We start from the raw sequence: 11,070 nt of genomic DNA on the forward strand, positions 1-11,070 counted from the left end.
ACCAGAGAAATACTGTTTATCACTACTGACCACATCTCAGAGAGGTACCAGAGAAACACTGTTTATCACTACTGACCAGATCTCAGAGAGTTACCAGAGAAATACTGTTTTATCACCAATGCAATATTAGATAGACATATTATTGGACATACAACTCTCGATATCTGGCTTTTACGATCGATGATTGGCATGTCATTTTTTCATGATTGGCATGTCATTTTTTCATGATTGGCATGTCATTTTTTTCATGATTGGCATGTCATTTTTTTCAGTATTCCAAGAGTTTGTCCGATGCAGCAATAAGGACATTGAACAGATCATCAAGAAGGAGATGTCTGGAGACGTGAAACAGGCCATGTATGGCATAGGTAAGGCCCTTGATTGGATGGCTGTGCATACACTGTTTTTTGTAGTTAGGCCCTTGACTCCAGGGTGGAGTATAGACCATTGAGGCTGTTGACAAATTACATCTTACAGGTTTGGATATTGTAATATTTAGTTTTTTGTTGACCTATCATATCTCTCTTTCTCTCTGCAGTTCGGAGTGTAAAGAACCAGCCTAGTTACATTGCTGAGCGCCTGTACAAAGCCATGCAGGTAGGTCTATTTCTGCTGCTTTTAGAAACGGCTCCCATCGCAGTCCAGCCATGTTTCACTGCCCTGTGGATAGCTAGCTAAATCCAGTTTTTAACTAGGCTAGCTGTTAGTACTAGCAGGCCTAAAGGGGATGGATTCTCTAAGCACTTCATGTTGTTGTTTCTGTCTACCTGCTAGAGCAGGCTATGTATGTTTTGTGTTTTGTTGTGTTTTGTATTGTGTAGTGTGTTTTTGTTTTGTAGTGTGTTTTGTGTTGTTGTGTTTTGTATTGTGTATTGTATTGTATTTTGTGTTGTTTTTTATTGTGTTTGTTTTTTTTGTTTTTGTGTTTTGTGTTGTTTGTATTGTGTTTTGTATTGTGTTTTGTAGTGTGTTTTGTGTTGTTGTGTTTTGTAGTGTGTTTTGTGTTGTGTTGTTTGTAGTGTGTTTTGTGTATTGTGTTTTGTATTGTGTTTTGTGTTGTTTTTTTATTGTGCCTTGTATTGTGCATTGTGTTTTGTATTGTGCTTTGTATTGTGTTTTGTGTTGTGTTTTGTATTATATTGTGTTTTGTATTGTGTTGTTTGTAGTGTGTTTTGTGTATTGTGTTTTTTATTGTGTTTTGTGTTGTTTTTTATTGTGTTTGTATTGTGCATTGTGTTTTGTATTGTGCTTTGTATTGTGTTTTGTGTTTTTGTATTGTGTTGTTTTGTATATTGTGTTTTGGTATTGTTTGTGTTTGTAGTGTGTGTTTTGTTGTTTGTTTTGTATGTGTTTTGTGTTGTGTTGTTTGTAGTGTGTTTTGTGTATTGTGTTTTTTTTATTGTGTTTTTTATTGTGTTTTGTATTGTGTTTTTGTATTGTTGTTTTGTATTTATTGTGTTTTGTTTTGTATTGTGTTGTTGTATTGTGTTTGTTTATTGTGTTGTTTGTATTGTGTTTGTATTGTATTGTGTTTTGTAGTGTGTTTTGTGTTTGTTTTGTAGTGTGTTTTGTGTTGTGTTGTTTGTAGTGGTGTTTGTGTATGTGTTTTTTATTGTGGTTTTTTATTGTGTTTTGTATTGTTGTTTTGTATTGTGTTTGTATTGTGTGTGTGTGGACCCCTAGAAAGAGTATAGCTGTTGCTTCATCAACTGTGAATACTAGGGATCCAACTATACTGAACTGAAATATTAACACAACATGTAAAGTGTTGGTCCCATGTTTCATGAGCTGAAATAAAAGCTCCCAGAAATGTTCCATACACACAAAAATATTATTTCTCTCAGATGTTGTGAACAAATTTGTTTACATCCCTGTTAGCCTGCATTTCTCCTTTACCAAGATAATCAATCCACTTGACAGGTGTGGCATATCAAGAAGCTGATTAAACAGCATGATCATTAGACAGGTGCACCTGGGGACAATAAAAGTGCTGGGGACAATAAAAGGCCACTCTAAAATGTGCAGTTTTGTCACACAACACAATTCCACAGATGTCTCAAGATTTGAGGGAGCGTCAATTGACATGCTGACTGCAGGAATGTCCACCAGAGCTGTTGCCAGATAATTTAATGTTCATTTCTCTACCATAAGCCGTCTCCAACGTCGTTTTAGAGAATTTTGGAGTACATCCAACCGGCCTCACAACCGCAGACCACGTGTACGGCGTCGTGTGGGTGAGCGGTTTGCTGATGTCAACGTTGTGAACAGAGTGATGAGGTTATGGTATGGGCAGGCATAAACTACGATGAACATTTTACCAATAGCAATTTGAATGCACAAAAAGACTGCGATAAGATCCTGAGGCACATTTTGTTTTCAGTATCTGTGACCAACAGATGCATATCTGTATTCCCAGTCATGTGAAATCAATAGATTAGGGCCTTATGAAATTAGAGTTGTTGTTTTTTMGGYYGGGGGGGGTATTTTATATATTTTTGATCAGTATATATGTATAAACATGTTTTCTCTATCCTCTCTGCAGTGTATATATATATATGTATACATTTATAAACATGTTTTCTCTGTCCTCTCTGCAGTGTATTGGCACAGACGACAGGGCTCTGATCCGCATCATGGTCTCACGCAGTGAAGTCGACCTTTTCAATATCCGCAAAGAGTTCAAGGAGACTCACGACTGCTCTCTCCATGAATTCATCCAGGTAGAAACCATGGTTGTAAGTTTTCATATTTTACATGTCGAGTAACACTCGACGTGTGTGTGTGTGCGTGTGTTTTCTGTTGTACTACTGTGCTGCTACACATCCTATTTTTGTCGAGACGGGTGGAACGGGGCTCTATAGCTTCCTGTGGTGGGCGGGGCTTGTCGGGCTGCGGCTGCCATACAGCTGTTTAGGAATTTCCCCTGCATGTTCGACTTCCTCTCTATAGGCCGACACCCGTGATTGGCTGGAAGATGTCGAGGCAGGAAGTGCCCAATAACAGGTCTATACTGGCTCTCACATGTAAAAGACCAGGGTTGTGTACTGAATGGCACCCCGTTCTTCTATGGGCCCTGGTTGAAAGTAGTGCACTATATAGAACGTAGAGTAGGGTTCTATTTGGGACACGTACACCAGTACTAACTTCTGCAGGTGAGGGTGGCCCTTAAATAATGTCAATGATATTATCTATGTACCAGAGGAGGATTTAAGAGCTATAATGGAATGGTGGGGGTTGATATACGGATTGGTTGAAAGAGTCTCACTTGCTGTAAATACAGTTGTTGTGTCATAAAAATACAATAAAATCAAACCCGATCCGGAGACATTCTTTATTGCTGTCAGCGTAAAGTAAATTGCCGTTTTGCTAATATAATGTATTTCAAAACCAATTTTGAACTTAGATTCTGACAAGTTATAACGTCTTTGCTTTCTATAAATGTCTGTCCACTAACCCTGTGTGTCTGTGTTACTATGTCTGTGTGATGTACTGTGTGTGTCTCTGTGTTACTGTGTCTGTGTGATGTACTGTGTCTCTGTGTTACTGTGTCTGTGTGATGTACTGTGTGTGTCTCTGTGTTACTGTGTCTGTGTGATGTACTGTGTCTGTGTGATGTACTGTGTGTGTCTCTGTGTTACTGTGTCTGTGTGATGTACTGTGTGTGTTACTGTGTCTGTGTGATGTACTGTGTGTGTCTCTGTGTTAATGTGTCTACGTCACATTATTGAGTTGATAATGTTTTTACTGTTGGAGCTGTTCATATACCTAACTGATTACCCCGCTCTGAATAACTTAGAATATTTATATAGCTATATAATATATGATATTGGCCAATATACCACAAACCCCTGAGGTGCCTTATTGCTATTATAAACTGGTTACCAAGGTAATTATAAGAATAAAAACAACCCAGTTTATAAGATTATAACCTGGGTGGTTCGAGCCCTGAATGCTGATTGGCTGACAGCCGTGGTAAATCAGACCATATACCACGATTCGTCTGGTCTAAAAACAGCCCTTAGCCGTGGTATATTGGCCATATACCACACCCCCTCAGGCCTTATTGTTTAATTATATAATATATGATATAATAACATGTACTGTATAAACACTCAGTAAAAGAGACCCTAAATACTCCTTCCTCTCCTTGTGTGTTAAATGTGTATGCATCCCAAATGGTCCCRTATTATTACATAGTGCCATTTGGYACGGAGTCTGTTTTAGTAAGTTCCTAAAAGCTGCTGCTTCCTCTCTCAGGGTGATACCTCAGGGGACTACCGTAAGACCCTGCTGATGCTGTGTGGAGGACAAGACTAGAACCAGAACCACCCAGCAGGCTTCCAGAAGGTCCCAGAACACTCTAGAACCAGAACCACCCAGCAGGCTTCCAGAAGGCTCCAGAACACCAGTGGAGCTTCTGGAACACTCTAGAACACCAACTGAAGCTGTCAATCTACCGGTCAACTGTGCTGTGCGTACATCCACATTGAACCCAGTGGGGATAGTCAGTCTGCTCTGTTTGTCCCTCACCGCTGCCACTCCTCTGCCAAAGTGACCTATGACCTCAACAACCTCCCCACAGAGTCTCTGTTCCTTTCTTCTTTCCTAGCTTTCTTCAAGTAATCACAGATCTAAATTGGTTCAAGTGATGTTCGGGTGGTGACCTTGCTATGCTAACACCTATCCATAACTAATGATGCATTTTTAAAGTATTGGAACATTGGAGCTCTGTGCTGTCACTTCTGTGTCAGATAGCTGTCACCTCTGTGTCCGATAGCTGTCACCTCTGTGTCAGATAGCTGTCACCTGTGTGTCAGATAGCTGTCACTTCTGTGTCAGATAGCTGTCACCTGTGTGTCAGATAGCTGACACCTCTGTGTCAGATAGCTGTCACCTGTGTGTCAGATAGCTGTCACCTGTGTGTCAGATAGCTGTCACCTGTGTCAGATAGCTGTCACCTCTGTGTCAGTCTTTTTCATGTCAAATGTTTATTTTTCTTTTTTTTTACAGAACCCCTGTAGTGTTCGTGGTATTTACATTGAAAGTGAGAGATAGGAAACTGCTTGGCTATGTGTCTAACTGTCAACCTATTGAGGGCTTCAAGTGTTTTGTATGGCACTTCTACAATGCAATAGGTCATCCATCCAATGAATACTGTATGGTTTTAGGAACGTTACATTGTGTCTCCTCAAAATAAAAGGAATGCATCGTAGTACTGTATTCTGTTGGCATTTATTGTTTGAAGACAGATTTCACTGATAAGATATGACCTATATTATGATAAATGCATATAAAATGCATACATTTTAAAACTGCTTTGAATACATTTCAACCAAATTGCTCATAGGTCCACATTTCTGTGTAATCTGCACTAATGACAGGGTAATGACTCATTTGGACTGAGATCGTGTTACGGTAATGCCCTGTGTTGATTTCTTCTGATAGTGCTCCACATACAGCAGGACCAGGGTTAAGGCCGTGTCAATATCTCTACGTGCCAGAATGGCACCTTATCCCGTATATAGTGCACTGCTTTTGACCACAACCCTATGAGCCCTGGTCAAAAGCAGTGCACCATATAGGGATTAGAATGCTATTTGGACCGTGTGGTTCACTATGTCTAGCTACCTGGGTAGCTTCTGGGTGCCGTTCAGTGATTAAATATTGATATTGGCAGAGGGGCACTGGGCAGAGCTTTAGAATCAGGAAACTCCCTGGTTACATCCTGAATGGCTCCCTATTCRCTACACATAGTGCACTACTTTTAACCAGAGCCCTATGGGTCAAGGTCAAAAGTAGTACACTATTTAGGGAATAGCAAATGGTACTCTATTCGGGAATAGGCTACTATTTGTATAATTCACTCACTGCCTCTCCCACTCACTGAACCAACAATACATAGAAATCATCCAATCTTAAAAAACACAGTATGTTGTGGTCTTCATAGTTAATATAAAAGCTTATTTTAATCACATCCATTACATTCTTTAATTCACTGACCAAAACTATGAGAGAAATTATATATTTCCTCTGGCATAGACACTGAGCGTACAAATCATTATGAACACCTGCTCTTTCCATGACAGACTGACCAGGACTATGCATAGACACTGAGCGTACAAATCATTATGAACACCTGCTCTTTCCATGACAGACTGACCAGGTGAAAGCTATGATCTCTTATTGATGTCCCCTGTTAAATCCCCTTCAATCAGTGTAGATGAAAAGGAGGAGACAGGTTGACTGGGCAAGACAAAATATTTATACATGGAGGTTTAATATCCTGACCTAGTGAGATATACATGGAGGAGGTTTAATATCCTGACCTAGTGAGATATACATGGAGGAGGTTTAATATCCTGACCTAGTGAAGTATATCATAGAAGCGTTAATATCCTGACCTAGTGAGATAGTTACATGGAGGTTAATATCCTGACCTAGTGAGATATACATGGAGTTTAATATCCTGACCTAGTGAGATATACATGGAGGTTTAATATCCTGACCTAGTGAGATATACATGGAGGAGGTTTAATATCCTGACCTAGTGAGATATACATAAGGAGGTTTAATATCCTGACCTAGTGAGTATACATGGAGGGGTTTAATATCCTGACCTAGTGAGATATACATGGAGTTTAATATCCTGACCTAGTGAGATATACATGGGGAGGTTTAATATCCTGACCTAGTGAGATATAACTGGAGGAGGTTTAATATCCTGACCTGGTGAGATATACATGGAGGTTTAATATCCTGACCTAGTGAGATATACATGGAGGAGGTTTAATACCCTGACCTAGTGAGATATACATGGAGGTTTAATATCCTGACCTAGTGAGATATACATGGAGGAGGTTTAATATCCTGACCAAGTGAGATATACATGGAGGAGGTTTAATATCCTGACCAAGTTGAGAAATATACATGGAGGTTTAATATCCTGACCTAGTGAGATATACATGGAGGTTAATTCCTGACCTAGTGAGATATACATGGGAGTTAATATCCTGACCTAGTGAGATATACATGGAGGTTTAATATCCTGACCTAGTGAGATATACATGGAGGAGGTTTATATCCTGACTAGTGAGTATACATGGTGGAGGTTTAATATCCTGACCTAGTGAGATATACATGGAGGTTTAATATCCTGACCTAGTGAGATATACATGGGAGGTTTAATATCCTGACCTAGTGAGATATACATGGAGGAGGTTTAATATCCTGACCTAGTGAGATATACATGAGGAGGTTTAATATCCTGACTAGTGAGGTTAACATGGAGGAGGTTAATATCCTGACCTAGTGAGATATACATGGAGGTTTAATATCCTGACCTAGTGAGATATACATGGAGGTTTATATCCTGACCAAGTGAATATACATGGAGGTTTAATATCCTGACCTAGTGAGATATACATGGAAGTTTAATTTCCTGACCTAGTGAGATATACATGGAGGAGGTTTAATATCCTACCTAGTGAGATATCAATGGAGGTTTAATATCCTGACCTAGTGAGATTATACATGGAGGGAGTTTTAATATCCTGACCTAGTGAGATATACATGGAGGAGGTTTAATATCCTGACCTAGTGAGTATACATGGGAGGTTTAATATCCTGACAGTGAGATATACATGGAGGGTTTAATATCCTGACCTAGTGAGATATACATGGAGGAGGTTTAATATCCTGACCTAGTGGATATACATGGTGGAGGTTTAATATCCTGACCTAGTGAGATATACATGGAGTTTAATATCCTGACCTAGTGAGATATACATGGAGGTTTAATCCTGACCTAGTGAGATATACATGGTAGAGGTTTAATATCCTGACCTAGTGAGATATACATGGAGGAGGTTTAATATCCTGACCTAGTGAGATATACATAAGGAGGTTTATATCCTGACTAGTGAGTTATAATGGAGGAGGTTTAATATCCTGACCTAGTGAGATATACATGGAGGTTTAATATCCTGACCTAGTGAGATATACATGGAGGTTTAATTCCTGACCTAGTGAGATAACATGGAGATGGTTTAATATCCTGACCTAGTGAGATATACATGGAGGAGGTTTAATATCCTGACCGAGTGAGATATACATGGAGAAGGTTTAATATCCTGACCTAGTGAGATATACATGGAGGAGGTTTAATATCCTGACCAAGTGAGATATACATGGAGAAGGTTTAATATCCTGACTTAGTGAGATATACATGGCGGAGGCTTAATCAAGCTAGTCACCTTGATTACTTTCTTGTCATTCTCTCTGGCACCAAAAGTTTAAAAAGTGTTGATAGGGGACAGAATGCGGTCGGKCCATCACATAATTGGTATACACATTACTCTTACAGAATTTCCACAAGGGCGAGGATATTGGAAATGTATTCAAAGCCTACTGGATGACAAAACATTTTTTAACCAAGACAGAATAATTCATAACTGACTTTTTTCCTACATAACATAGGTACAGCAGATCCCCTTCTTGTAAGGAACGCTTTTAAATGTGCTTTTAGAGGCCTTGCAATGCAACACTCATCTTTAAAACTGTCACGGAATTCTAGGAGTGGTGTAGAGTCAGGCGCAGAGAGCAATACTTCCAATGGGTGCTTTTATTTCGCTTGGTCTAGCCAACAATCAGGCAATGACCATAAATCAGGTATGTCTCCAAAAAAACAGGAAATAACATACAACAAAATTACGCAGGAGGAAAACAACTTCACCACTGACAGTAGGAATAAGCCCGCACAAAAGCAGGCCCGCACTGGAAGTTTAAATAGACCATTGATGAACCAAAATAAGCAACAAGTGAAAACAATCAAGACAAAACCAACAGAAAAGAAAAAGGGATCTGTGGCAGCTAGTAGACCGGTGACGACGACCGCCGAGCGCCGCCCGAACAGGGAGAGGAGCCACCTTTGGTGGAAGTCGTGACAAAAACAAAACAATTTAGGTCAAAAGAACTCAGTCCAGAAATATAGCAACAAAACTGTAACATAGAGGTTCAGAATAAGTTTAGAGCAAAAACAAAAAGAACTGGAAGAACTTATTCAAGAAAGATCCAGTGTAATATATTATAAAAAATAAAGCGAACTGGATGGAAAATGGGTAAAAAATGCACCAAATTATGTTTTGATCTTCCAACATAGAAATGCTAGCAAAAAATAATTTACAGAAACTCATCCATGATTTACCAAACAATATTTTTTGAAAGAAGAAGCAATCAGTCTCCTCCATTTCCACTAATTGAAGTTACTCGTGTTACTTAATTTAGTGTCAAATGAACAGCTGTACAGAAAGACTCATGTGAAGGACTAATTACAGAGGAGGAACTTATAGATTCAATTAAAGCCTTCAAGTCTGGTAAATCTCCAGGGCTAGATGGGAAGTATATCAAATATTTTTCAATGTACTCAAAGGTTCGCTATTAACATGTTTTAACCACTCCTATAAAAATGGTAGACTATCACATACTCAGCAAGATGGTTAGATTTGACTATGACTGAAACAGGACCCTGGTGGWAAATATAAAGATCCAGTCCACCTAAAAAAAACTGACCCCTTACACTGCGGTGTTGTGATACCAACATCAAGGCAAAATGCATAGAATTAAAAAGGTATTGTCGGATATTATTAATCCTAACCAGACAGGTTTTTTTTACATGGATGATACATTGGAGATAATATAACACAAGTACTGGAAACAATAGAACACTATTCAAAATATGTGAAACCAGGCCTGGTATTCATAGCTGACTTTGAAAAGGTCTTTGATAAAGTATGACTGGAATTTATGTATAAATGCCTGGATTTTTTWWTTTTTATTTTGGAGAATCTCTTATACAATGAGTTAATGTTATGTATAGTAACCCTAGGTGTTAAATAGTAAATAATGGCTACTTTTCAGAAAGTATTAAACTGTCAAGAGGAGTAAAACAAGGTTGTCCACTATCGGCATATCTATTTCCTATAGCCATCAAAATGCTAGCTATTCAAATCAGATCCAACAACAATATCAAGAGGCTAGAAATCCAAGGCTTAAAATCCAAGGTGTCATTGTACGCTTACGATTCATGTTTTCTTTTAAATCCGCAACTTAGATCCCTCCACAGCCTCATAGAGGATCTAGATACTTGTTCTAACCTCTCTGGATTCAAATCTGATTATGATAAATGCAGCATATTACGTATTGGATCTCTAAAAAAAAAAGTATATTTAAATTACCATGTAGAAATGATCTTACTACAATACATTTTAATAGAAAGTTAGCCAAATTAGATAAGATTTTGCTACCATGGAAAGAACAACACTTGTCTATTTGTGGAAAAATCAACCTGATTAATTCTTTACTCATATCCCAGTTTACCTATTTACTTATGGCTCTGCCTATATAATTAATATGAGTCCGGAGTGCAGACATTTTTAAATATTAAAGCATTGGACCTCTCACTAAAGGCTTCAGTCATACAAAAACTATACTTAAATCCGAACTGGTTCAGCTCCAGCTCAGCCCAGTTCAAGCTCRTCTCTGTTTTGGCACCCCAACGGTGGAACGAGCTTCCCCCTGAAGCTAGGACAACAGAGTCCTCTGTACTGTATGATGTACTGTATGATGTACGATATGATGTCTGATGTACTGTACAATGTACTGTATGATGTACGATATACTGTATGATGTACAATTTACATTTACATTTAAGTCATTTAGCAGACGCTCTTATCCAGAGCGACTTACAAGTTGGTGCATTCACCTTATGATGTCCAGTGGAACAACCACTTTCATAGTGCATCTAACTCTAAGGGGGGGGGGGGGGGGGGTTAGAATGATTACTTTATCCTATCCTAGGTATTCCTTAAGAGGTGGGGTGTTCAGGTGTCTCCGGAAGGTGGTGATTGATTCCGCTGACCTGGCGTCGTGGGGGAGTTTGTTCCACCATTGGGGTGCCAGAGCAGCGAACAGTTTTGACTGGGCTGAGCGGGAGCTGTACTTCCTCAGAGGTAGGGAGGCGAGCAGGCCAGAGGTGGATAACGCAGTGCCCTTGTTTGGGTGTAGGGCCTGATC

General features: G+C 39.2%; 1 protein-coding gene across 1 annotated transcript in view; it reads left to right on the forward strand.

Annotated features, from left to right (window-relative positions):
- The window catches only part of LOC111967064 (annexin A6-like), a 38,295-nt gene extending 33,750 nt beyond the window's left edge, over positions 1-4,545 (forward strand). The window contains 4 exon segments of the mRNA XM_070444638.1: positions 273-368; positions 539-597; positions 2,598-2,720; positions 4,258-4,545. Coding sequence (XP_070300739.1) covers positions 273-368; positions 539-597; positions 2,598-2,720; positions 4,258-4,317 — 338 coding nt within the window. The 3' untranslated portion in view covers positions 4,318-4,545.
- The last annotated feature ends 6,525 nt before the right edge of the window (positions 4,546-11,070 follow it).

The sequence above is a fragment of the Salvelinus sp. IW2-2015 genome, linkage group LG8 (assembly GCF_002910315.2).
Source record: "Salvelinus sp. IW2-2015 linkage group LG8, ASM291031v2, whole genome shotgun sequence".
NCBI classification, from domain to species: Eukaryota; Metazoa; Chordata; class Actinopteri; order Salmoniformes; family Salmonidae; genus Salvelinus; species Salvelinus sp. IW2-2015.